Genomic DNA, 26868 nt, shown 5'->3' with positions numbered 1-26868 from the left:
GTTTGAAGCTGCCCTAATAAGCATGGATTTGCTTTCTCCGCAGGTGATAAGCTCAATGAGCTCTTTATCAGATTACTGCTTACCATCCATACTGCGCACTTTGTTCGACTGGTACAAACGTCAGAACGGAATCGAAGATGAGTCACACGAATACAGGCCCAGAACAAACACCAAATCCAAAAGGTAGTATCGAATGATAATGTGTATGTTGAAATTTTAATATTTTTGTAATGCGCAGAGGACACCTCTGGCAGTTTAAATATTTTTTTTCTAAAGTGGTGCATGACGTCCATTTAACAAAAAAATGGTCCTCTAGATTATAATAATTAATTTTGTGTTACAAAGTACAATCTGATGTGCATAGGATTGCAAATTAAATATATTTAATATTTTGATCCATCATACGGATGATACGAATTTGATCCACCCCATGCCAATTACTGGTTTTAAATTTCTCATATAAAATTATACTACAGTTTGTATCATTTTATTTCCCCACACAGTCACCTAAATGTAAAAGATAAACTTCATATTTCTAATTTAAGTTTTTTACACACTCATGCTTTTCCATAGCCCAATATTGGAAAGCCATGTGTTGATATACAGGGTTTTATGTGAAAGATACAAGTACTTGTACTTTTTTAGTTCGACTTGCCTTTCTTGTTGAAAGAGGCAAATTGGGCTTCTATGTTTACCTTATACATTATAGCCCACTGTAGAATTTTTTAGCTTGGTTATTTTGACCTTAAATGTGAAAAATGTACGTTTAACTCTCACTTTAGTACATAAACCGCTGCACGTTTATGGACGTTTTCGTATGTAGTGCTTTTTCACAAATGTGAATGTCTAGTTTATTCTCGGGCTTACAATAATTTTAGTGTCCTCAACTTCTTTATACTCAATCATACCTCCAGGACTGGATCTGCCCTCCCTGCTGCCCCAAGACCGTTTGCTGCACTCACCATGCATAGATTATAGGTTGGTGCTGGGGCCAATTTATACAACATACAAAATACAGAATCCAGCGCACTCGCTCATTCACTAAACAACGATTTCAAGTCTTACAGACTGTAATAGTTTTATTTAAAAACACCTCACCTAGGCAAAAAATAATGGGGGTTTAGTTACATTATATGATCATACACTTGTTATGGTACTTTTTAAAAGTAAACCAAAATGTTTAAATGTCTATCTGTTCCTGTCCAAATCAATAAAATTAAATTGCGTATATACGCTGAAGTAATTAAGTCTGACACACAAGGTTCAGGTTAAAATAACTTCGAGAAAGTTTATTGGCAAGTGGAGTAAAAGCGGGCGCGCAGGCCCTTTTAAGAGGCATTTTGCGTCATCATTGATTATTAGAATATCAGCAAATAAACATCATCAATTGGATTAATTGTTAAGTGTCGGGGTTAGTGTCTTACCTATTGGTTCGTAAAATTAAGAGGTTAGTCCCGTGTCCACGCACCAGAGGTGGGATTATTCTGGACACGGGTGGGGATAAGGGGGTCCTAAGCGTCATTTTACACGGTCAATTATATCAGGCTTCATGTCCAGGTGCAAGGTCTCTTATGAATAGAACATTTCATTACTACTGTGTTCTCGTGGCCTTCAAACTATCCTATCTTACAAGTCTTAAGGAGTAGCCAGCAAGTCTTAAGGAGTAGCCAGCACCTCCTGGTACTTGTCCTTGCAGGAAACACAGTCTTTGTCTACTGTACTAATTGGGTTGAGAAGTTCAGTCATGTAAGGTAGTTTTAAAATGAACAAGTTAAGTCATAAGGACAAAATGGAGGATTGAAGAAGTCAGGTTAGGAGGACAAAATGGAGGAAGAAGTCACAGATGAAGTTAAAATGGAGTTAGTACAATAATTCAATACAAGTACAATAAAGATTTTTTAATAATCCCACATCAGTCCCCCCTATGAAATGTTAGATTCTAAGAGATAAAACTTTATTATGTTGGTATCAGAAGACGTGTTAACCCAAAGGCACAGAAACCCCGTGGCCGCTAGCTAGGTGTTAATGCAAAGTGCAAGTCTGTCCCTAGAGCTGACCCTAATAGGCTAACTCATCCGTCAGTATGGCTCTCGAACGCTTCACACCCATGGGTGTCCCATGGCAGCTAACCCACCACTTCTCCACACGGGGTCTTTACCATTCACTGACAGATGCTGTCCCTAAGCTAGTCCCTTCCTAGAATTCCTGCACTTTATCAACAAAAGGGATAATTTGCAGCGGCAGACAGGGTGAGTTGATGTCTTGGAATTCTTGGTCATCAACTTCGAGATGGGTGAAAGTGGGTGCCGCTTGGTCAACAGTCTTCATGAGGGATTTTCTCAGACATGGGAGGATACAACAAAAGAGAAGAGCAAAAATAAAAAGAAAAATTAGTATAGCCATACCAATCTGCATTAAAGCCTTTTGCCACCCTGTCATCCAACCAAACCATCTTTCCCAGGGATCTTTTATCCCAGAATTCCTTTTTAATTCTTCAGACAGGTCATTTAACTTTTCTATGGCTAATGTAACTTTACCATTAGGGCCTGTGTTTTCTGGGATATAGGTACAACATGTCATGGTGTCGGGCAGAATTTTACAAACCCCTCCTTTTTCGGCTAAGATCATATCTAGGGCCATTCTATTCTGGAAAGCCATTTGGGATGTGGCCTGCAGCTGTTCGGCCAACCCCTGGAGGGCGTCTCTGGTGTAATTAACAAAACGCTGTTGATTATAATAAATGTAATTTATCCAATTTAAATTCTTGTTTGCGGTAACTACGGTGAAAATTGATTCAAATCCTGCGGCAACTTCATCCCTTGCTTTAAACTCATTGGGCACCCCCCTAGGCACTCCAATGGCATCAATATACACATGAGGATCAAAACTTCCTTTCACTGGGGCGTCACGCTTAACCTTAGTGTGTTTGGACCCATGGGTGACGAGGTGTGTGTCGGAGACGATATGTATAGGCATAATAGCTTTAGCCAAAGTACACTCCCCCCACCACTGTTTGTCCATTCTGGATCTTAGCTGTAAATCCCCACACAACCAGTAAATATCCCCTAATGACCTGGTGTGAAACTGCAACAAGTCCATAGAGACATTTCTGTAGGTAGCACAATACCCCTTGGAGAAGTTACCCAAGAATTTACCTATTCCATCGTAATTAGCATAACAAGTGTAATTACCTTTATACACGGTAATACCATCTGGGGGTTTGACATCCTGGGTTAGGAGAGGATACTCCTTTGTCCATGCAATACATATGGACCTGTTAAAATTATAGTGATAGGCAAAAAGGCTTAAAACACATTCTTCTATATCTACTGGTAGGATTAAAGGCACGGTACCCAGGTGAGGCCGGGCACCGCCACACACATAACATGCAGTTCTATTATGCTTATTAGCATTATATTTCATCCATTCTAACCATAAATTTACATCATTAAAACCTGTTTCAGCGGCCATGGTATCTTCAAAGGTGGGGTTAGCAATGGCCATCATGTCTTGAAAGGTCTGGATATGAGGTTTTAATGGGTTAGGGACCATATGGGTGGCCCCTTGCCACTCAGAAGAGTTGCACATATCTTTGAGGTAGAAATGCCCTAATTTACGGTAGGAACCCTTTTTCCAATACATTCCCATCACATACTGGTCCGCATCTGTTGGGCTCGGATGCTCAATATTAAGGATTAATTTCATTGGTGTACTCCCCCCAGGCTTTCTCAAAGTCATTCTCTGGAGGAGGGATCTACCATGATCATCTACTTTGGATACGGCACTTTTTGGTTTGTAACCCCAGGCAGGCCCGGCATTCCATCCCGCCGCCCCCCAATGGTCACAATTGTGCCCCCATTGCTTGTCAACTACACAAACATATGGGTCTTTCGAATGGGGGATATCTCTATAGATGCTCTGGATTTGTGGGGTGGGAAATGGGCATTCTACAATATCACAGTAGTCAAAGGTATAAGTAGCCACCTGGGTGCACGATGAATTATACCAGAAGGTGTACCCACTAATATCTTTAGTAATGGCTACTTGCTGGGCCTTCACAAGGCTAATTAAGGAGAAGATGTACCAGAGATACATGTTTGTGCGATATTCGCTTCCTCTGGGGCAGGAGATTTCTTGCAGTGGGAAGCGTGGATCCAATTTGGCCTACCGGCCAATTTGACGGAGGTCGCGGTAATCAGAAGAACTTGGAATGGACCGTCAAATCTTGGTTCCAGGGTATTTTTCCGCACAAACTTCTTGACCAGGACCCAATCTCCGGGAAGTAGGTTATGGGAACCTGTATCCAATTCGGGATCTGGAATTGAAGAGAAAACTTGGGCATGTATTTTGTTTAGGACACTTGCAAGTTCAGTTACATAGTCTACTAAAACATCTGATTGGAGTTGCAACTGCTGCGGATAATAACAACCTAGCCTGGGTGCTGTCCCAAATAGAACCTCATATGGAGACAGTGAATGCTTCCCTCTAGGTGTGTGCCTAACACTAAATAAAGCTATTGGCAGGCTTTCTGGCCAGGGCATCTTTGTTTCTTGTGACATTTTTAACATTCTGGTTTTTAGAGTGCCATTCATGCGCTCCACTTTACCACTACTTTGTGGGTGGTAAGGGGTATGGAAGGCAAGAGTCACCCCTAGAGCAGTCCAAATTTCTTTAGTCACAGTTGCTGTAAAGGCTGGGCCTTGATCACTCTCAATGACTTCTGGGAGTCCGAATCTACATACAATATCTGTAAGTAGGCGCCTTGCGGTTGTTTTTGCAGTGATATTGGCCACTGGGTAGGCTTCTGGCCAGCCTGAGAACATGTCCACTATTACTAGTGCATATTCATGGGGCCCACTCTTGGGCATTTGGATGTGGTCAATTTGAATTCGCTGGAAGGCGTACATGGGCTTTGCCAGGTGTTTCGCAGGCACCTTAATTGGTCTTCCTGGATTGCATTTTGCACAAATGACACAGGCCTTGCAGAAGCTATTGATCAATGTTGTGATTCCAGGTGCTTCATAATACTTCTGTATGAGGGCGGCCATCAATTCTTTTGACAGGTGTGCAGGCCCATGTGCCCATTGGACAACTGCTGGATACAAATTTCTGGGAAGACAAAATTTGAAGTTGTTGTAATATATTCCGTCCTTTTGGACAGCTCCTTTCTTTTTCCATTTCTGGATTTCTTCAGGAGTGACTGCAGCTTGCTGTTCTTGTAAAATTCGCAAATCAGTAGGAAGAGTTTGCAGAGCAAAAATAGGGACTTCTTCTTCTTCTTGTCCGGACACTTCTTCATCCACTTCCTGCAGATCCCTGGCCGCTAGCTTAGCAGCCTGATCAGCCAAATGGTTGCCTTTTGCTTCATCTGTATCCAATTTCCCATGGGCCTTGACTTTCAAAACGGCCACTTCTTTGGGAAGTAGGAGGGCATCCATTAGCTCCTTGATTGCAGTGCTGTGTTTGACTGGTGTACCGGCGGTGGTAAGAAATCCTCTTGTCTTCCAAATTAGACCGAAGTCATGTGCCACACCCAGAGCATATCTTGAATCCGTATAGATGTTGGCACGTTTTCCTTCGGAAATTTTGCATGCTGAAGTCAGAGCCTGTAATTCAGCTTCTTGCGCAGACATTGCTGGCGGTAGGGATGATGATTTGATGACTTCGTCTGTTGTGGTTACGGCATATCCTGTGTGATATGTTCCTCCTTCATCGGCATATCTTGATCCGTCCACAAACAGGGTAAAATCCGGATCTGGTAATGGGTTCTCATGCACAGTTGGTAAGTGCACTGTTTCCATTTTCATCTGTTCGAAACAGTCATGAGGTGTTTCTGGGTCATAATCATTCTTTATGACCAGATCTTGAAATTCCTTTTCCAGGAAATGGCGTGGCCATGCTTCTAGAAGGTCAGTTGTTGGGTATTTGGCAATACCATTTTCCTGTAGCTGTTCTTCATTCATGGTGGCCCATAGTTTTGCCATGGGCCCAAGATCATTCCATGACCTTGTCTTCAACTTGGTAACAGGAATATGTGGGATAGCAGTATCCCAATGGCGGTAGAGGTAGTTGAGTTGTTGAGGTAGCTGGACCAAGACCATGCTATTGCCTTCAGAGTCACAATAGAAGTCTTGTGCAGTGAGCTTTACATCGGTCCAGTGGTAAAGCTCATCTTCATAGCAAGGTTCGGGAGTAATGTTTGGCTTGTACCACATGGTACAGAAGGCGTAATCCGGGCCTTCACAAAGAGGTGTCTCATCTTCATAAAATGACAAATGTGGATGCATGACTTTCTTGATACATCCACAGAGCAGGTAAATGTAGGTTTCATCTGTGATAAATCCATAATAGATACCCCCCTCAGGGAGTGGAAGAAGAGTGGATGGATTAAGCACTTGACATCTTTGGATGGAAATGTTGTCAGGCAAAAGGAGATGACACTGTAGGCGCAGGTGTCTGGCTGGAGACACGTGCTTGAGCTGGACTTGGTTGATGATAGCAGAAATGTCATGAGGGGCTAGAACAACCAGAGGGTGGCCAAGGACCAGGTCCGAGGTTCTTTCTATGAGCTCTCTTGCAGCAAAAACAGCCCTGAGACAGGAAGGAGTCCCTCTGGCCACAATGTCCAGTTGACATGAGAAATATCCAATAGGCCTCTGGCGGCCTCTTAAGTCATTCGTTTGGGTGAGAACTCCTGTTGCGTGGCCTTGTCTTTCAGAGACAAATAATTTGAAAGGTTTGGAGTAGTCAGGTAGGCCCAAGGCAGGAGCAGAAGCAATGGCGCGTTTTAGAGCATTGAAATTGTCCAGAGCTTCATTGGTCAGACAGAACGGGTCAGACTTAAGAGCATCATAGAGAGGTTGCATAAGCAGAGAGGCTTCTGGGATCCATGCTCTGCAGTAGGAAATAAGGCCTAGGAAGGCATGAAGAGACTTTGAAGTCCTTGGAGGTGGAATGTCCAGAACAGCTCTTACCCGGTCCCGAGTAAGATGTCTGGTACCTTGAGATAGGCAATGTCCAAGGAAAATCACTGAAGATTGGCAGAATTGCAGCTTGGTGAGTGAAGCTTTGCATCCCTGTTCTGCCAAATAGGAGAGAAGACTAATTGAACACCTTTCAGTAGTGGGTATATCATCTCCACACAGCAGTAGATCATCCACATACTGAAGCAAGACAACTTCTGGGTGCTCAGCTTGCCATGGGTCAAGGATGGTACCCATGGCCTTTGCAAATTGACTTGGAGAATTTTGTGCCCCTTGGGGCATGACAGTCCAGGTATACTGTTGCATCTCGTGAGTGAAAGCAAACGGGTATTGACAGGATGGGTCCAGTGGGACACTGAAAAAGGCATTGGCCAGGTCAATGACTGTGAAGAATTTTGCAGATGGTGGGACTCCAGAGAGTAGAGTATGGGGATTTGGTACAAGAGGGGTGTCCAGGACGGTAGCTTCATTGACGGCACGGAGATCCTGGACCATCCTGTACTTCTCTGGCTCACCTTTTGGAGTCTTCTTTTTCACAGGGAATAATGGGGTATTGCATTCAGATTTACATTTTACCAGGGCACCCTTCTCCAAGAGTGCCTTGATGTGGACAGAAATGGCAGCAGACTGGGCTGGTTTTAATGGATATTGTGGTTTTCTTGGTAACTTAGCTCCTGGAATAAGCTTTACCACCACAGGGGGAACATTTAGGTGACCTATGTCCTCTGGGCCTGAGGACCATAACTTAGCGGGCACCTGTGTTTTTAATTCCTCTGGAAAATTGGACCTTAATTCTGCTGCTTCCTCACGGGGCTTTTCTAAATGCAGCATCAGAGGCAGGGAGCACAGGGCTGAGGTGTCTGATACAGATAGAGGTGTGAACATTTCTACCTGCCCGTCTGGGGTGAAAGTGATGGATGCTTGCAGGCGTGAGAGAACATCAGCACCTAACAGGTTAATTGGGCATGTGGAGGATACTACAAAGCGAGCAAGCAGGCTAGAACCAACTCGTAGTGGAGTTGTTAAGGGGCTATGTCTTGGCTGGCCATCCACTCCAACACAAGAGACATCAATATTGGACAGGAAGGATGGGTCTGGCAGGTCTTGTTCTCGCAGAACACTACGGGCTGCACCTGTGTCAACTAGAAATGTGGTAGGGTGGCCTTCAATGGGTAAAGTCACTGTGGCAAGTGGCCCCCCCTTATCCCCTGTAGACACTGCCATGACAGGGGTTACGGACACAGGCTTGCCAATCTCCTAGTCATCGGGTTCCTCAACTATTGGAACCTGTTTGGCGGCTTTGGGAGCCGGGGCAGGCTTGGGTGGCTTTCTGGGTTCCCTTGGCTCCTTTCTTGGTTCTGGACAGTCACTTCTAAAGTGCCCCTTTGCTCCACAATTAAAGCAATGTCCCCCCTCCTCCGGTCTGGTACCTCTTGGGACTGGAGTGGAGCGGGATACCATGAGAGGAGCTGAAGTAGGTCTTCTCGGGGTCTGAACGGATTCCAAACCTCTAGCAACTAAAAGCAGGGTATCCAGGGGAACAACCTTATATTCAGGGCGTGCAGCAATGATTCCCTTGCGTATAGAGTCTTTAACACCTTGGACAAACGCACCTGACAGCATTTGTGAGTGAATTTTGTCAGTAAGATCAAATCCCAAATCTGTAAACATTTGATACAGTCTTGCATGAAACCTTTCCACTGATTCTCCTTTATCTTGAATAACATCAGTAAGGCCAGCGGCCTGATCTGCAAGTTTGTCCTTAGCCCATTCTCTTAATTGGGTGCAAAAAGTTACCCCGGAGGGGTAATCAACATCACTGGTAAGTAGATCTGTACTGAGGTGACGGGCCATGCTCGGCCAATATGCATCCCCTGCTTTAATAGCACAAATGCTTAGTAAATCACGCCATGCGGCGGAGTAAGTCTTTTGAATTTGAACTATCCCTCGGTAAAAAGGCATAGGCTGTTTTTCTGGGTCAGGGAGCGATTTCATTAATGCACTGGCTTGAGTGGGGTTAAAGGCAACATACTTAGGAGGGGTCCGCTCTCCCCGACCCTTGTGTCCAAAGGGATCATCGATAGAACGATGAGTTGAGGTTCCTGCAGCAGCTCCTGCAGCCTCCGATGAGTCCTGGGATAACCTATCCTCTTCTCCCTCATCTAATTCTATGATCTGAGCTCTCTTACGTGCAGGGCCCGAGTAAGGTGACAGGACCGGGGGATGAGAGGGGGTCCCAGATGCAGGGGTGGCTAGCGGATCATAACCAGATAGGTAGTCACCGGGAATTACCGGCATCAGGGCTGTACTGGGGGCCGCCATATTGGTGGCCGGGAAAGGTACTGCATTAGGGTTAAGGGAAGAAGTGGCGGCCATGTTGGATGTGGGCACATCCGGGGCAGACTGTGTCGGACTGGGCATGACCGGAACCTGGGGAGTGGCTTGGGGAAGGGGTAGTGGATATCCGGGATAGGGCAGGGCCATTGGGTATGGGAGGGGGTAGGGCCAGGCTGGGGAGGAGAAGGAGGTGGGGTATTGAACTGGGGCGGAGATGAGAGGGGACGGAGAGGGATTGGTAGAGGTGGGTGTAGAGGGAGGAGCTGGAGCAAGGGTGGAGGAGGTGGTTAGCTGGGTGGATGAGGAGGGGAGGGGATCAGTAACGGAGAGAGAATGTAGGGAGGGAATGACAGATGCGACGTTAGGAGGAGGTACTGCAGGTAGCGTAGGGATGGATGAGGATGATGGGAATGTTAGAGACGGGGAAGGGGAAAAGAAAGATCCATCAGAATTCAGGACCGGGCAGACAGGGGAGGTGATGGGATGGGTGTTAGGAGGATTGGGAGTGGGGAACATAGTCAGCTGGCTATCACCTACTGCTGACTGAACCTTGGGGATAGACGTCCCCTGGGCGCCACTTCTGGGTGCTGGCTGAGGGTAAACCCCAGTAACACAATTATTATGATACACAAACAATTTCACACCTTTGTGATTTATTTCTTCCTCAACCCAACCTTCTAGCTGAATAGCCTTCGCTACTCTGTACCACGCTTCAGCAGTCTTTAATAAACCATTATCTGTAAGCTTGCCTTTCATTTCTGCCAGTAACTTGCGCCAACTTTCTGGTTGCAATCTTCCACCCGTTGGTACAGCAATCTTACATACTTTTGCAATCTTTTCAACACCTTTAACCATCTCCTCACCTTCTCTATTTTCTACCAAATCACATGCTAACCAGCCCTTACTGGGCTTGCTTAAATCCTGCCCCATAATCCCTTTCCCCCCTATACCAGCGTCCTAGATACAGGGAGAGAGAAGGAAAACTGAACAAGAACGTCTACAATGCTCGACTGCCACCCGAGAACTGTGGGACTTTCTCAGGTGCGTCTTCCCAAAACGTAGACTAGTCACTGAATCCGCCTACCCGGGGTGGTAGACACGGATTGGAGCGAGGTGAGAAGTGTGTGACCAATCACTTCTCTTTTAAGAGAAATAGGAGTGGATAGTATAATAATATAGGAAGTGTAGAAAAGATGAAAGACAAGGAAAAATCCTTAGGGACAGACACAGGAGTTCATGAGACTCCTATTAAACAAACAAGACAACAATACAGTTGAAATACAGTGCATGCATCACAGTTCAAATGAAATCAACAATAATCCCTTTCCTTTACTCGTGTGCTTACTCCAAAGTCACCTCCCTCAACCCCGTAGTGTCTCCGCTCGGAGAACGACTTTCGTAAGTCTCACTACCAGCGGCCACGGAAAACAACTGACACCGGTCCGAGTTCCGTCAGCCTCCCTCTACACAGCAGTCCACAAGAATGTGGCCACCTCTATCCTCACTCCCGTAGTGCCCCTATAAAACCCACTTATAAGTCTCACTACCACGTGATGCGGAAAACAAGCAATGCCTACTTGAATCCCCCCAGGAAACAGAGTCCCCTGCCACAAGACTAAGTCCCCTACCACAAATAAACAGAAAACTGGAATTCCACCAGCCCCAGCGCTCAGGGTTGTGGTTACCAAAAGAAAACTGGAATCCCCCCAGCCGAAGCTGAGGTTTACCAAAACTGGAATCCCCCAGCCTCAACACTCGGGGCAGCGGTTACCAAACTTGGAATTCCACTAGCCCCAGTACTCGAAACTGTGGGTTACCACGTGCACAATGAGGCTAGCTGGGCTCTCAAAGTGTCACAAGAAGGATCACAGGAAATTATGAGTCTACACAAAATCCACAGTTCCAACAATCCTCTTTTTCCTTACAGCCACAGCCACGAGGCTCCTAAAAGAGGTAAACAGGCAAAGAAGACCCCCAGGAACGCATCCACAGGTCAACCCCCCTTTTTCCCTACAACCACAGCACCGTGGTTCCTAAAAGGAGTAAAACAGGTAACAGAAGACCCCCAGGAACGCATCCACAGGTCCACCCCCCTTTATCCCAAAAGGGGTAAAATACAAACAGATAAACAGACAAACTGAAGACCCAGGCAAGTCCCCTCAGGTCCACCCCCCTTTATCCCAAAAAGGGGAAAACAAGCAAGACAGAACCCCAGGCAAATCCCCTGCAGGTCCACCCCCCCTTTATCTCAAAATGGGGAAACAGGCAAACAATTCAAACACACCCAGGCAACAGATAGACTAAAATGCAGGTAAACAAGTGAGTAACGAGACACCGGGCAAGATATTACCTGTCTTTGATGTCCTCCCGGGAAGCAGTCACAGACACGTGGACGGGTCAATCAAAGGGGCCGGAACATACCGGTGGCTCTGCAGAAGTCTCTACCGTGTACCTGGAGGTGATCAGTCTCCTTTCCTTCCCCCCGGATTCCTCCGTCCACCCTTGTCTTCCTTAGGACGGCTCACCGGCCGGACATAGCCCGATGCCCCACGTTGGGCGCCAAGTTGTTATGGTACTTTTTAAAAGTAAACCAAAATGTTTAAATGTCTATCTGTTCCTGTCCAAATCAATAAAATTAAATTGCGTATATACGCTGAAGTAATTAAGTCTGACACACAAGGTTCAGGTTAAAATAACTTCGAGAAAGTTTATTGGCAAGTGGAGTAAAAGCGGGCGCGCAGGCCCTTTTAAGAGGCATTTTGCGTCATCATTGATTATTAGAATATCAGCAAATAAACATCATCAATTGGATTAATTGTTAAGTGTCGGGGTTAGTGTCTTACCTATTGGTTCGTAAAATTAAGAGGTTAGTCCCGTGTCCACCCACCAGAGGTGGGATTATTCTGGACACGGGTGGGGATAAGGGGGTCCTAAGCGTCATTTTACACGGTCAATGATATCAGGCTTCATGTCCAGGTGCAAGGTCTCTTATGAATAGAACATTTCATTACTACTGTGTTCTCGTGGCCTTCAAACTATACTATCTTACAAGTCTTAAGGAGTAGCCAGCAAGTCTTAAGGAGTAGCCAGCACCTCCTGGTACTTGTCCTTGCAGGAAACACAGTCTTTGTCTACTGTACTAATTGGGTTGAGAAGTTCAGTCACGTAAGGTAGTTTTAAAATGAACAAGTTAAGTCATAAGGACAAAATGGAGGATTGAAGAAGTCAGGTTAGGAGGACAAAATGGAGGAAGAAGTCACAGATGAAGTTAAAATGGAGTTAGTACAATAATTCAATACAAGTACAATAAAAAATTTTTAATAATCCCACATCACACTGAACACAATTATAAACGCAACACTTTTGGTTTTGCCCCCATTTTTCATGAGCTGAACTCAAAGATCTAAGACTTTTTCTATGTACACAAGGCCTTTTTCTCTCAAATATTGTTCACAAATCTGTCTATATCTGCGTTAGTAAGCACTTCTCCTTTGCCGAGATAATCCATCCACCTCACAGGTGTGGCATAACAAGATGCTGATTAGACAGCATGATTATTGCACAGGTGTGCCTTAGGCTGGCCACAATAAAATGCCACTCTTTTGACCTGACCGGTTGGATGTACTGCCAAATTCTCTGAAACGCCTCTGGAGACAGCTTATGATGGGAGAAATGAACATTCAATTCTCGGGCAACAGCTCTGGTGGACATTCCTGCAGTCAGCATGCCAATTGCACGCTCCCTCAAAACTTGCGACATCTGTGGCATTGTGCTGTGTGATAAAACTGCACATTTTAGAGTGGCCTTTGCAACAATCATGCTGTCTAATCAGCTTCTTATTATACATGTGAGGTGGATGGATTATCTTGGCAAAGGAGAAGTGCTCACTAACACAGATTTTGACAGATTTGTGAACAATATTTGAGAGAAATTTTAGGCTTTTAGTGTACATAGAAAGTCTTAGATCTTTGAGTTGAGCTCATGAAAAATGGGGGCGAAAACAAAAGTGTTGCGTTTATAATTTTGTTCAGTGTACTTTGCATAAGCCTGCCACAACGTCAATGTACCCCATTCTTGGCAGGTCCTACCTAGCATCCTAAAGCTTGCTCTTATGAGATTAATCCACTTACTTGGGAAATTCTTCCTTACTGGGGCTGTCTGCAAGTCAAGGCTAAATAGGGCCCTTGAATGAGGCACCTGTGACAGGGAGGGGTGCAAAACCTAGGAGTTGGCCTGGACTGGCCAAATAAATAAATAAATAAATTAAAACATATATATACAGAATTTAAAGAATATACACTGTCCTCTATAATCTAAAAAAAAATTCAGTTCTCAGCATTAAGGCGCTGTGTTGACATAATGACACATATGCCTAAGAATGGTAAATAAGTAGTGACAGGCAAGTAGGCATTTCACCTGAACCCATTCACAGCAACTACACTGTAGGACCTGTGCATTAATAGAGAAATGCAGGAGCAGCGTGTTATTTGCCATTCCATTCAGGTGATGATTTGTTGTTACCGATAATCTGGCAAGTTTATATCATAGTATAGGACTGCTCTAGTTTGGGAAGCTCCAACCATGAAAGTGGTGTAAGCATTTAATTTATAACTCTGAAAGCAATAAAACATATACTTTTATAGTTATACAGTTTATTAAATTGTATATTGCTTAAAACGATGTGATGATAGGTACAGTTTGATGTGCGTTGCTATCTCTGTGATGGAGGGTTAATGGCCAAATCTCGATTACTATTACAAATACATTAGATGCATAATTAGAAAGATGAAACATCAAATGAAGTTCCAAGAACAGGAGGTGGGATCGGGGGTTCCATGGAGTCCTTCAACTACTTGAAAATCATTTGAGTAAAACTGAAGGACTGCACAAGTTGTAATAGTTATGGTGCATGGCATGCCTCTTTACATGTGCTTATTTTTCTCTCTTATTGTTGCATTAAAGAGGAACTGTTACTTCCTCAATTTTTACACAACTGAATATCTAACTAAACACTTGCTATTGATTGTGCTATTTTTTTTTTTTTTACTTACATTGTTTTTGCTAAATGTGCCACAGACACAGCGTATAAAAATTAAAGAAAAGAACCGTATCACTAACTTCTCCGGAAGAGACAGGTCGTCTTTAAAATGAGCACTATCGTGTAATGCTAGTTTGAAGTTCTGCCTGCACCGCTAACTGTTACCTGTGGCCACAATGTGACCTTCATTTAATGGTTCACCGAGCCGATGCATACCAGTAATTGCTGTGCAGGTAGCAGCCCCAGTTAAATCATGGGAATCATTGTAAAAAAAATTCCACTTCCGTCTTTTACAAGGACAGAAGGATTTGCTAATCGCTCGATACGTTACTATTTTTACAATGACTGACTGGTACTAACATAGAAATCCATAGTCCTTGTCCGAACGGGTTTTGTCAGCATTGTTTGCGTGTCTTCGTTTATGTATTGTACAGGGCTGCAAAATATGTCTCTGGGGATTTTACTAATTTGCTATTTTGTTGTTGTTGTTGTTGTTGTTTTGTTCATGTGACAGTTCTGTAAAATCAGTCTAGTTCAAACTTTTTGCATGATGGGTGTCTATACTGGAATTGCTTTTTTGTAACAGCTTGACAATAACGAGTCAATAACGAGTCAAGAGGCCAAACCGGGGTGGTAGAGGTTTACTAACTAGGGGTGGACAAATACATAATGTATCCTATAAATTATTTTCTGTGTGGCGTTAGTGTAAAGTCCACAGATCATGTTATATTGCATTGTTGTTGGACAGTTCCAAGATGGTTTAAAGGGACACACTATAGTCACCAAAACAACTTTAGTTTAATGAAGCAGTTCTTGTGTATAGATCATGCCACTGCAGTCTCACTGCTCAATCCTCTGCCATCTAACAGTGAAACTTCATCTGCATCATTAAGCTGAAGTTGTTTTGGTGACTATAGTGTACCTTTAATAAGTATTCAGAGGAGTGCCCTGGTGCATTGTGAGCATAATCTGTCAAGCTGTTTTAGCACAGTTTGCCACTTACCTGGGTCCAACCAGATGCTTGCACTACACTAAAAAAGATAGCCAGACACATTACTTTAGAAGAAGGTCCCATGAATAGAAGAATTTAATTAATACACTAGTGATCGTTACTTATGAGTCTAAAGAGCTTAATAAGGAATTAGTGATTTAAAAATGCTTGAAACAAGTGCAAAATCATGACCATATTGACCAAATTAATAATTGTATCAACAGGTACATGCTGAATGTTTGGTGCCTTCGTACCAATTATATACATAATCATGACCATCTGATATAATAAACACAATTGTGAACCTCTCGGCTGGTTTACATTGATATTTTACTACATTGGTACATCTAAGACTTTGGGTTCACATGTATATTTTAAAGTGGCACTCTGGACACCAATACAACTTTAAGGCATTTGGCCTCATTAATATATAATCTTTAAAGATTTTTGCATAAAATAAAACAAAAAATGTTTTGCAGAATGCTCCACTATAAGCCTGCCTCTTTAGCCACGCCCCTCACTGCAGAAAAAAAGATTTCCTTATCCAGGATATGCACACAGCTCGGCCACTGACCGCTCTGAATGATCTGAAACCGCAAAATAAACTGCCCTGGTAGGCATTTGGTATGGATATCACCAGTTTCTCTGACTGTCTGAAGCCAGGTTGTGAATTAAAAGCAGCTCACTTAGTGCTCTTGGGGCTGAGACTGTGTACATACTTTTGATAAGGAAGTCTTTCTAGTATGAGGGGGTGTGGCTAAGGAGGCCGGCTTACGGTGCAGCAGTCTGCAAAATATTTATTTATTTGTGTACAAACTATTATGATTTGAGCATGAAAAAAAATACAGCATATTAATTAGACCAAAATCTATCAAATTCATTAACGTTGTATTGGTGCCCAGAGGGTCCCTTTAAGTTCTCTTTTTTACGGTTGTGAAGGTTTGAGGCATGATACATGACAGGTGGGCAGTCAGTCCATGCAGAAAAAGGAAAAAACATTAGAAAGCTTTTTAATAAAGATAGAGCAGTGTACGGGAAAGTTGTGCCAGGAAATTCACAATGTGTATATGTCCACGTACAGGTTTATTATATACATCTGTCATATAGATGTGTTCCACCTTTAAAACCCCTAACTACTGACTTGCGTTTCCAGTGTATTCCTTGTTTACACAATTGTTACTTAGACACGGGATGTCCATCCATCTATAGTCTTTCAAGGTCATACCTCTCAACAGTGAGTGGTTGATTGATTCCAGAATCTTGCTCTTGTACATTTCACTACACGCGGAGTGTCTTTTTGTTTATTGAAATGGCAACAGATTTCCAGTCTCTTCCAATACATGGATTTCCAAATGTTTTATAATTCTCCTAAATGGTATTACATGTGGCCATTAATCATAGATGTAAGAGAAGTAGCTTGTGTTTTCGCCAAGATTATCTTGTCTTCCAGTTTTCACTGGCCAAGTAGGGTAAGATATTTCAGACAAGGAAAAGGAGCAAGGCAAATCTGCAGCCCTTTGATGGGAGACACGGAACTTCAAGATTCTTTTAACTGTTAACATATTAAATGGCCAACTGATTCAAGGCTTATCTACGGCTCTGGTCCATAAATGGTTAAATGTGTAAAGGCAGTTAAAAGGGACCTGTCATTTTTGTGGAATAAAACGTTGAAAATCTGCTATAAATTGTTTTTGTTTTAATTATTTAATTACTTGTTTTTGAGATAACGACGGGATACAGAAAAAAAGTGAAGAAATTACATCAACCACAATAATTTGTATATCTGACGCTGGGTACATACCTTCTTTATAAATGAAGAGCTATTAATGCCTTAGAGAGTCAGCTGACCACTCTAGCCCCTGCCCGGTGGAACTCCACGCATCCAGAAAATCAATTGAAGAAGCCCGATGCAAATGGGGAAAGGGAGATCTTGCATTGATAAGCACACTTTGGGGTTAAACCGTTCTAGAATGGTTTAACCCCCTTCAGCTAAAAAAGCGCCAGGAAGCTCTAGACACCATAACAATTTCATTTTGATAAAGTTGTTGTGGTGACCATACCGTTGCATTAAAACTCATGAAAAAATGCAGTTATTGAAGGAATGGTATAAAAACAAAAACGTGCCATTGTGATATTTTCTCTTTATTTAATCTGTTCCGTCCATATTTTACTATGGTAGTTTGCACTCGTCTCTTGCACAACAGCTGTATTACCTGGATATGGGGACATTCACATAAATTATTGGGAGTGTACATTTGACTTGGATCTTTTTAAAACCAAAATCTTATACTATCCCTCCATATTAGACTTGTGAGTGTGCTGCCCTTGTGACATTCCTGATCCTTTATCTATCAGGCTATTTAGACACTAAACAGCAGAAACAGAAGTCCCAGCTGAAGACTGCTTGTGTCGTGTCCATATTTACTAAACTAAAGCACCAGATTTGCGTTTGTAAAAATAGAAATGGTTACAAAAAGTTTTGTTGTCAGACTGAAAGAGCAATAGACACTCCTGGCACGTGAAAAGTTAATGCCCGCTGCATTATTTTGTGTACAGTACTCTAAACAATCGATGAAACAGATTTGTCAATATGTATGTTTGGCCAGCTGTGTCTTGTTAAACTTGGACGAATCTCATGACTAACCTGACATGACTCGTACCTCATTTCATTTTTCATTTTAAATAAGTTTGGATTGGCAACTCTAAAAATGGCTAATATTTATATGCTAATAAAGCATATAGAGGAAATGAGAATTATGATGCAGGTGGATTAATGGAAGCAGAAATTCTAAAAGTCCCTAGAGTATACAGATATTTATAGTTGCTTACGTGTACCTTACAATGTCACAAGGGAGAATACCGTTCTATACTGTAGTTGTGTCTTCTGTGAAGGTCAAAACAACTAACATCCTTGGGTAATATGCTATCCAGTATACAATAAATATTTCCTTGAAATCTGTGAGCAAGATGTAGCATGTTTATAAAACATTCATCTTTTATGTTCACCCAAAATATAAAAGGGATGTTTTAATTACATGTAAATGTTTTCTAGTAACAGCAAAATCAAAGCATGTTAAATGTACCTTATGTTACTTTTGGTTATTGAAGAGATACTCTACTTTTATTTTTTTTTTTTTAAATCACTGTTTACTACATATACCCTCAATAAAAACATACATGCATTTAGGTATGCACTTTTTCATTGGCTGCGGCCTTTACAAGCCCTCCCCTTCTAACCCCGCCCAAACTTTCTGTGGCTGTCCAATCACAGACTTCCTAATGCAGCTCAATGAGATGCCTTTGCAAGGCAGGTGTTCTAGGCAATTGCTGCCTCTTGAGTTTAGCTCCACTGAAAAAAAAAGCCAGGGGGTGTAGCCAGTTTAATTTATAAAAGTGTCATTTTTTTTATTGAAATCTGCACTTTTCGTAAAATGAAAAAGAGACCACACACTCTTCACACATAAAGCAGTTCAGCAAGTTAAAGTATTTTATTGGTCCAGAGTGTCCGTTTAAAGGCTTGACGTTTTGTTTTGTTTTTTTTTTTTTTTGTTTTTTTATGATTCTTTATTTTGCAATGACAGACATAAATGAATAGTGCAGTTACATGGCTTGCGCAGAAGCCCAAGTGTGGTATTAAAGAATTGCATAACAAGCCGATTACATCATTTGTTTAAGCTATCGGTCTGTCATCGTTTTTCAATACAGTACAGTACAGTAAAAAGTTCAACATTTAGGAACAGATATATAACAAAATACGTAACTTTGAATCAACTGACATGGTTGTCGTTTGGTAGCCTTGGTTTTAGTGTGTCGAACCTATAGGCCGGGTCACCGGTAAGCTCGGCCTACAATCAAGGAAAGTGGGGTAGCGGAAAGCTAGGTGTAGAGAGGGGGGGGGGTGGGGGGGGGGGATGGTCCTGGATGATGCCTGTGGCCATTCAGTCGTCCATATAGTTATCCCATGGTTCCCATATCTTCGTGAATGTCGTCGTGTTGCCCCTCACTTGGGCCGTTAGTTTGTCCATGAGATGGCACTCTTTGATTTTGTTGAGCACTGTGGATAATGGGGGGGGAGTAGGCTGCAGCCATGTGTGGGCTAGAGCCTTTCTGGCAGCTAAGGCTATCTTGTTGAGTAGTTGTTGTTCTGATCTGGGTAAGTCGTCAAGGGGTCTGGCCAGGAGGAAGGTCCAAGGGTTTAGGCCTATCGGTCTGTGTAGGATCTCTGATGCAAGCTGCTGGACATTTTTCCAGAATATATTGATTGTGGGACAGAACCACCACATGTGTGCATAAGTCCCTTTTGCTCCGCAGTTACGCCAACAGAGATCTGTGGGTGTTCTTTTCATATGATAAAGTTGGACCGGAGTAATGTACCACCTCATCATTGTCTTATATGCCTGTTCTTGCATGGTTACGCAGATAGAGGTTTTGGAATTGGCTTCCCAAATATCCTGCCAGTCTATACCCTCTAGGGTTTCTCCCAAGTCTGTTTCCCATTTCTCCGTATAGTGTAGGGTCTCCCATTCCCGTGTGGTGGAACAGAGGTGGGAGTACAATAGGGTGATTAGGCCTCTCTGATAACGTTCTGTGAGGCAGATGCGCTCAAAGAAGGTTGGGTTGGCTTTGGCGGCTGCTTTCACTGTCGCTTGGGCCGCGTAATGCTTAAGTTGTAGGTATCTAAAGAAGTCGGCCGGCTTTAGGGTTGCTTTGGTTTGTAGGTCGGGGAAGGTGATTATCGTGTCTCCAATATAAAGATGGAAGACCCTCTGGAGTCCGGCATTCTCTAGGCCTTTAAAGTCCCAGGGTCTCATGCCTGGCGTGAATGCCTTATTACGGTATAATGGGGTAAGGGGGGAGGACGTGGTGGTGAGTTTGTGTTTGATGGCGTAGGTGTCCCATAACTGGATCGAGTTAGTAATAGCTGGGCACGCTGTTCTCGGGAGTGCTCTGTGCTCCCTTGGTGTCCAGATATAGAATTGTGGGAGATCCGATTTCATTAGAGCTGATTCGAGATCTACCCAACGTCTAGTCTCTGGGGGGGTGTGCCATAGGGCAATTTGTGCCATTTGTGCGGCTATATAATAAAAGTGTAGGTGGGGCAACCCCAGACCTCCTTGCATTCTGGGGCGATACAGTATGTTACGGGCTACCCTGTGTCTCTTGTTTTGCCATATGAATCTGTCTATTGCTCGTTGTAAGGGGATGAGGTTATGTTTCGTGATGGGGATGGGTAGAGCCTGAAAAAGGAATAAAATTCGGGGTAGAACATTCATCTTAATTGAATGTATTCTCCCTATCCAGGATATGGGTTTGTCCGCCCAGGTCTCCAAGTCCGAGATGAGCTTTGCTATCATGGGAGTATAATTCAGGCTATGGAGTGTGGATATGTCTGCTGGTAATTTTATGCCCAGATAGGTAAGGTATGTTGGCGTAACACGTATGTGGTAGTCTGATGTGATTCCGAGTATGTCTGTCTGTGTGAGATTAATTGGGAGTGCGCTAGATTTGTCTACATTGACTTTGTATCCCGAGATCGTCCCATATTCAACCAGGAGTGGTAGTAGGGCCCGTAGCGTGTGGGTGGGCTCAGTGATGGTCAGCAGGATGTCGTCTGCATATCCCGAAACCAGGTACTCCTGGTTGTCCACCGTGACCCCTTTGATTTGCGGATGTTCCCGAATGGCTTGGAGAAGTGGTTCGAGTGTCAGTACAAAGAGTAGAGGGGACAGGGGGCATCCCTGTCGGGTGCCGTTGGTAATTGTGAAGGGCGGGCAGGCCGTCCCCGTAATCTTTATTTGCGCTGAAACGGAGGTGTATAAAGCGTGAATGGCTGTTATGTACGTATGGGGCATGCCTAGGTGTTCCAATAGGGTAAACATGTAGGGCCATTGCACACGGTCGAAGGCTTTTTCCGCGTCGAGAGAAAGCGCTAAGGATGGTGTTTTTGTGTCGGCTAGTATCCCTATCAAGTCAATGTTGCGTCTCGTGTTCTCAAACAACTGGCGTCCGGGTATGAACCCCACTTGGTCTGCGTGGATTAGACTTGTCAAGTATGGGTTCAATCGGCTCGCTAAGATCTTGGCGAAAATTTTGCTATCATGGTTTATGAGTGAGATAGGTCGGTATGCTTCTGGCTGTGTGTGGTCCTTGCCCGGTTTCGGCAGGAGGATAATGTTTGCCCTAGTCATGTCTCTATCTGGCGGAGTTCCCGTCATTAGGTCCCTGAACAAGGATTCTAGATGTGGGACGAGGGTTTCCCTGAAGGTCTTATAATAGCTGCCCTCAAAACCGTCAGGGCCGGGGGCTTTGTTGCTTTTAAGAGAGGAGATGGCTGAGTCTATTTCCTCTTTCGTGATCGGTGCTGCTAGTTCTGTTATGGCTGCATTGTGTAGTTTTGGTAAATTTAGGCTGGTGAGGAAGTCAGCTATTTTCTGGTTCTCTGTTGCGTGGGCTACGTCGTCTCGTGGGGAGTGGTTGTATAGTGTTGTGTAGAAGGTTGTGAAAGTACTGGCTATGTCGGCCGGGGAGGTTTTCATGGTACCGTCAGGGGCTCTTATCTTGGTGATATGTGGGTGATGTGGTCTGGGGCGTAGTGTGCGGGCCAATAGGGTGTCCATTTTATTGGACTTGTCATAATACGTTCTTCTTGTCCATGTGAGTGCTCTGGCTGTGTCGTCTATGAGTAGTTGCCTAATCGTAATGCGGGTGTCCTGGAGAATGTGAAGTGTTTGGGGAGTTGGGTCGGTTTTGTGACGTTGCTCCGCCGTGCGGAGGGCGTCTAGCAGTTGTGTGAGTTTCTGGGTTTTTTGTTTTTTTTTATGGGTAGCTATTTTGATGAGGGAGCCTCGGATTACTGCCTTGTGGGCTGCCCACACTGTGGTCATTGGGATGTCTGGAGATATGTTTTCTGTAAAGTATGAGGTCAGTTGTTTCTGTATGTCCTCCACTACCAACGGGTCCTTAAGGAGGGATGTGTTCAATCTCCATGTCCATGGGGTAGGGCATTGGAGGCCGGTAAGGTAGATTGCGATGTCGGCGTGGTCGGACCATGCGATGGAACCGATGTCTGTTTTTTGCGTTTTCGTGTAGCCTGTATGGTTGGTCAAGAACATGTCTATGCGTGAGTATGTGTCGTGGGGCGGTGAGTAATATGTGTAGTCCTTATCTGAGGGGTGTTGGGCCCTCCAAGCATCTATGAGGCCTGTTTTACGAATAAAATGGTGTAGTTGTTTGTCCTGAGTGCCCATGCCGTGGGATCTAAGTAGTCCTGGGCGTGAACTTCTATCGATAGCTGGGGCGGGTGCCGCATTTAAGTCTCCCCCCAGGAGGATTATCCCGGTGGGGAGGGCGAGGACCATATCTGACATATGGTTCCAGAATTGAGGTGTGTGTGTATTGGGGGCGTAAACATTGATTAAGTGGACGGGTTGCGAGTGGATCCGTCCGGTTGCTAAGACATATCTACCGTCTGGGTCTGGTGTCACTTTTGTTATGTGTATCGGGCATCGTTTGTGTGTGAGTATCGCTACTCCGTTATGTTTGCGAAAGGAGCGAGCCTCGGCCGTCAAGCGGTATGAGGAGTCACGGAGGGAGACCTGGGCGGACCGGGGTAGGTGTGTCTCCTGAAGGAATACAATGTCTGGGTTCAGCCTACGGAGTTCCCTATACAATGTTCTTCGTTTGCGGGGGGCGTTAAGGCCTTTGACATTAAGCGAGGATATTTTAAGGGCCATGGTCATGGGGGTTCGGTGTGTGCTCTTGGACCCGGTGGGTGTTCGGGTGACATTGGCGTCTCCTTGTGGGTTGAGTGGCGTATGTGTGGAGAGGGTGGTGGGTTGCGCTCCCACCTCTGTTCCATTGGGAGCTGTGTTGGGACTATGAATGTGATTGCGTCAGTTGCGCCTCTAGTTTCGTCCAGGACCGGTGTGGACAATGGGCGGGGGGGGTGATTAGGTGGATGAAGAAGAGTAGGGGGTGTTGAGGGAAGAGGAAGGAGAAGGTACGGTGGAGCCGTACTTGTCTGGTCTTATACCGTGCCAGACGGTGGGGGGGTGCATGAACCCTCGTCTCCGTGACGGCTAATCCAGTCAGGAAGTGATGGGTCATGAACCTGATAGCCGGTGTGGCCCCCTAATACCATAAAACGTTTGCCTATTATATCTTAAGTGTGTCATATGCTTTTTGATAAACCTAGCAGATTATTCGACTCCTCCGTCCCTGGTTCTTAGGTGCTAAATGGTTGCAATGTGGAGGTGGGACTGGGAGCCCTGGTGAGTTTTTTTTGGGGGGGGGAGGGGGGGTATATGGGGGGGGGAGGAGGTGAAGACCTTTATGGGTGAGTCCCATAGTGTCGTCTCTTATGTGTCGAGACAGCTCTCCCAGCAATGAGCACAATAGCGCCGGGAGTCACTCAAGTTACATTTCGCTCTTATTTTTGTTGTTTTATGTTTTTTTTTTGTTTTTTTTTTTTTCTAGATGGGAATGAGGGGATGAATGGAAGGGGGCCCCATCGCCTGAGTACGTGGTTGGACCGGTCGGCGGGGGGGGGGGGGGGAGGGGGGAACAAGGACAGGCCCGTGGCAGCTGCATAAAACATTACATGATAAAACAGTACACATCATATTATGACAGAGCAGGAACATGTCTACTTCACACTCTCCTCCCCGTATGTTACACTGCTTTCCTTGGGTTGGCTTTGTGTCCCTGGAGTCGTGTGCTCTGCAACCTGCCCCCGCAACCCAAGCCCCCCCCAGCCACCTATCACCCACCACCCCACCCCGCCACCCCCCCAAGTGGATCCCGCCACCGGCCCCCATGCAAGTATAGTGTGTGTGTGCGGTGGGGTGATGTCTAGTATGATGTGTTACGCTTACAGTGGTGTGTGTAACCTGGCTAGTTAACTCAATACATCCCACTGGTGTTATCAGTATACATTACACTTCCATGCGATGTCTGGATTTTGACAGCCGGTACTAGAGTCTCTTTTTGGTATCAAGTTGGCGGCAATAGTCCTTAGAAAGTCTCACAGCACACAGTACCAAATAATTGGGGCTGTCGCCGTGACAGGTGTCGTGTGGGTAGACAGGGTCTAGGGAGCCGGAGCAGTGTGTGTCAGCGGCCGTCAAGGAAAGAAGAAGTCCGCGTGCTGTAGCGCGAGGTTGATGCGATGGGGTCCATTACAAAAAACGGGGTCTTGGGTAGCATGAGTCCCGTCCGATCAGCGAGTGGGGCAACTTTCTCGATGTATAGCGACCAGTTCATCTGCTTCTGGTGGATGGGGAAGAGTGGTAGCGACGCTATGCCGTTTGTCAGGAGAGGGTCGGGTGTGCTCGTTCCTGGGAGGTCGGGTAGGCCTGGTAGGTGTCGGTCTGCCGCCCGTTTATTCTCCGGCGGTGTACCAGTCGCGTGGTAAGGGTTGCAAGGTTGGGAGGGTGGTGTCTGGCATCGAGAAGCCCTCTGGTATTGTAATACCCAGTCCTCGGAGGAAGGGCACAGGGTCGGTGCCTGGCATGAGGATGAGTGGTCTGCCTTGCTTAAAGACCATTAATTTAAACGGATGTCCCCAGGCATACCTGATCGTGTTGGCCCTGAGCAGTTCCGTAATTGGTCTCCATTCTCTTCTGCGTTGGAGGGTGATGGGGGCCAAGTCTTGAAAAAGGGAGATTTCCTTTCCCTGGTGTGTGATGGGGTTGTCCCTGGCCTTCCTCAGCACTGCTTCCTTTGTCTGGAAGTGGAGGAACCGGGCTATTATGTCTCTGGGCCTCGTGTTGTCGTCTCTCCTGGCCCGCAAGGCCCTGTGGGCTCTGTCAATGTGCCAGTGCTCGTCTGGTATCTCCGGCAGGAGGGGGCGTAGTATCGTGAGAAGCAAGGCCGAAATTGGGCCTTCATCTTGTTGCTCTGGTAGGCCGCGCACGCGGATATTGTTGCGGCGCGACCTGTTCGCTAAGTCCTCTAGAGCTGCCTCCGATGCTTCCAGCCGGGCTGTGAGCGTGTTGACATGGGCGGACATCGTGTTGTGAGCCACCGTGGTTGTTTCCACGCGGTGCTCGAGGTCTGCTGTTCTCTCACCCAGCTTGTGGATTTCGGACATCACCTCCTTCGATGACCTATCAATCTCTCGAGCTAGGTAGCTCTTGACCGCCGCCAGTTCGGTCAGTATGTGGGCCATATCGGAAGATGCCAGGCTCTGAGGCTGGGGTGTGCTCAGGGTCGTCGGTGAGGCCTGGGCTCGTGGGCTGGATCCGCCGCCATTTTGGGAGTCTTGGCGCGGTGTGCGGGAGGCCGCAAGCAGGTCGGGTACCGTGGCGGTGTTATCCATGGTTTTTTTGCCCGATTTTCTCGGCTGGCGCCTATCCATGGCGGGTCAGGGGAGGGGAGGTAAGGTTTTTTTTGTGTTTTGGTCGGTTTATCGCTGTTGTGAGCTGTTGGTATAGGGGGCTAAGCGCGGAGCTCTAGGCTTGCACGTCCAGCTTGTTTCCTGGTCAAGCCACGCCCCCTTGTTTTGTTTTTTTAATGGAGATATTGCACTTTTTTTTATTTTTTATAGTTATGTTGTTTTTATTGGTTTTTGCATAGCAGAACAATAAATACAAACTTGCAAAGGTATACAATAGTAAGCGTCATCACCTTGTATGTTCGTGTGCGTATATGGCTCTCTTTGAGTTGAAATATGGCTAAATCAGGTAGCAAATGTGTGTAGGTCTTTCTTCCCATATGTACTTCTTAGTGATCTGAGATACCTCCCCTCTTTGAGGGGTGTCCCTGCCCTACTTCCTCTATCACTTATCTTCGTTAGGCTATCGGGGTTACCTCATTGTGTGTATCGTCCGGACAGTATTTCTTCCTACTGGTAACGTCTGGGTCAGAGCAGTCATTGGTACACCCCACTGGGTTGTGTAGTCTTACATTCAATGTGTCTTGTCGGTGTTTTGTGTCCTAGGACGTGCGGAATATGTACGGTAGGTCGTTGCGTGCGGGCACCTACTGTCACTTACGTTGTTATAATGTGTCTAAGATGGGAAGCCTTCTGGTGGTCTCGGCTCATTGTCTGGGCCGGCTAGATTTTCGCTGGGTACTTCAGCCAGGTTTGCCTAGTACTCTTGCTACTTTGGCTGAGGTAGAGTCAACCACTACAGGCTTTCTACCTGAAGGGGCGTTCGTAGCGACCCAGGCTGGTTTGTTTTCTGCTATTGTTCTGTCATACCCCGTTTGTGTCAGTCACCCTGTTCCGTTTCCCGTTCGTCCCCCCGGTGCCTCCAGGCCCTTTTTCAGTGGACCTGCCCCGCTGCTATGGGGCGCGTGTCTAAGTATGTGGGCTATGGGGCTCAGGTTCTCTGGGGGTGTTGCTCGCCAGATTCGTGTTGGCTGTTAGCTCCTCCGTGAGTTAGTGTGTGCCCCCGCTGTACTGTCCATTCGTCAACCCTGTGCTCTCCCCTCCCCCCACCTCCCCCTCCTTTGTTAGTAGTGTATGTTTGGGGTTCGGGTATCTACTTCAGTGCGCCCGGGGTTCCGGCCTAGTT

The 26868-nt window shown here is 45.3% G+C and overlaps 2 protein-coding genes across 12 annotated transcripts in view; one reads left to right on the top strand and one right to left on the bottom strand.

The window, feature by feature from the left end:
- LOC134571246 (uncharacterized) overlaps positions 1-26868 on the bottom strand; it is a 516374-nt gene that overhangs the window by 233543 nt on the left and 255963 nt on the right. The gene's annotated exons all lie outside the window — the stretch shown is intronic.
- The window catches only part of FRY (FRY microtubule binding protein), a 434727-nt gene that overhangs the window by 276947 nt on the left and 130912 nt on the right, over positions 1-26868 (top strand). For all 11 annotated transcript variants that reach the window (XM_063429398.1, XM_063429404.1, XM_063429371.1 and 8 more), the window contains one exon: positions 44-183. In XM_063429398.1, coding sequence (XP_063285468.1) covers positions 44-183 — 140 coding nt within the window. The remainder of the gene's footprint in view (positions 1-43; positions 184-26868) is intronic.

Source organism: Pelobates fuscus, chromosome 1 (assembly GCF_036172605.1).
Source record: "Pelobates fuscus isolate aPelFus1 chromosome 1, aPelFus1.pri, whole genome shotgun sequence".
Classification (NCBI taxonomy): Eukaryota; Metazoa; Chordata; class Amphibia; order Anura; family Pelobatidae; genus Pelobates; species Pelobates fuscus.
The sequence above is the reverse complement of the archived record's forward strand: the minus strand, read 5'-3'. Positions and strand labels throughout refer to the sequence as shown.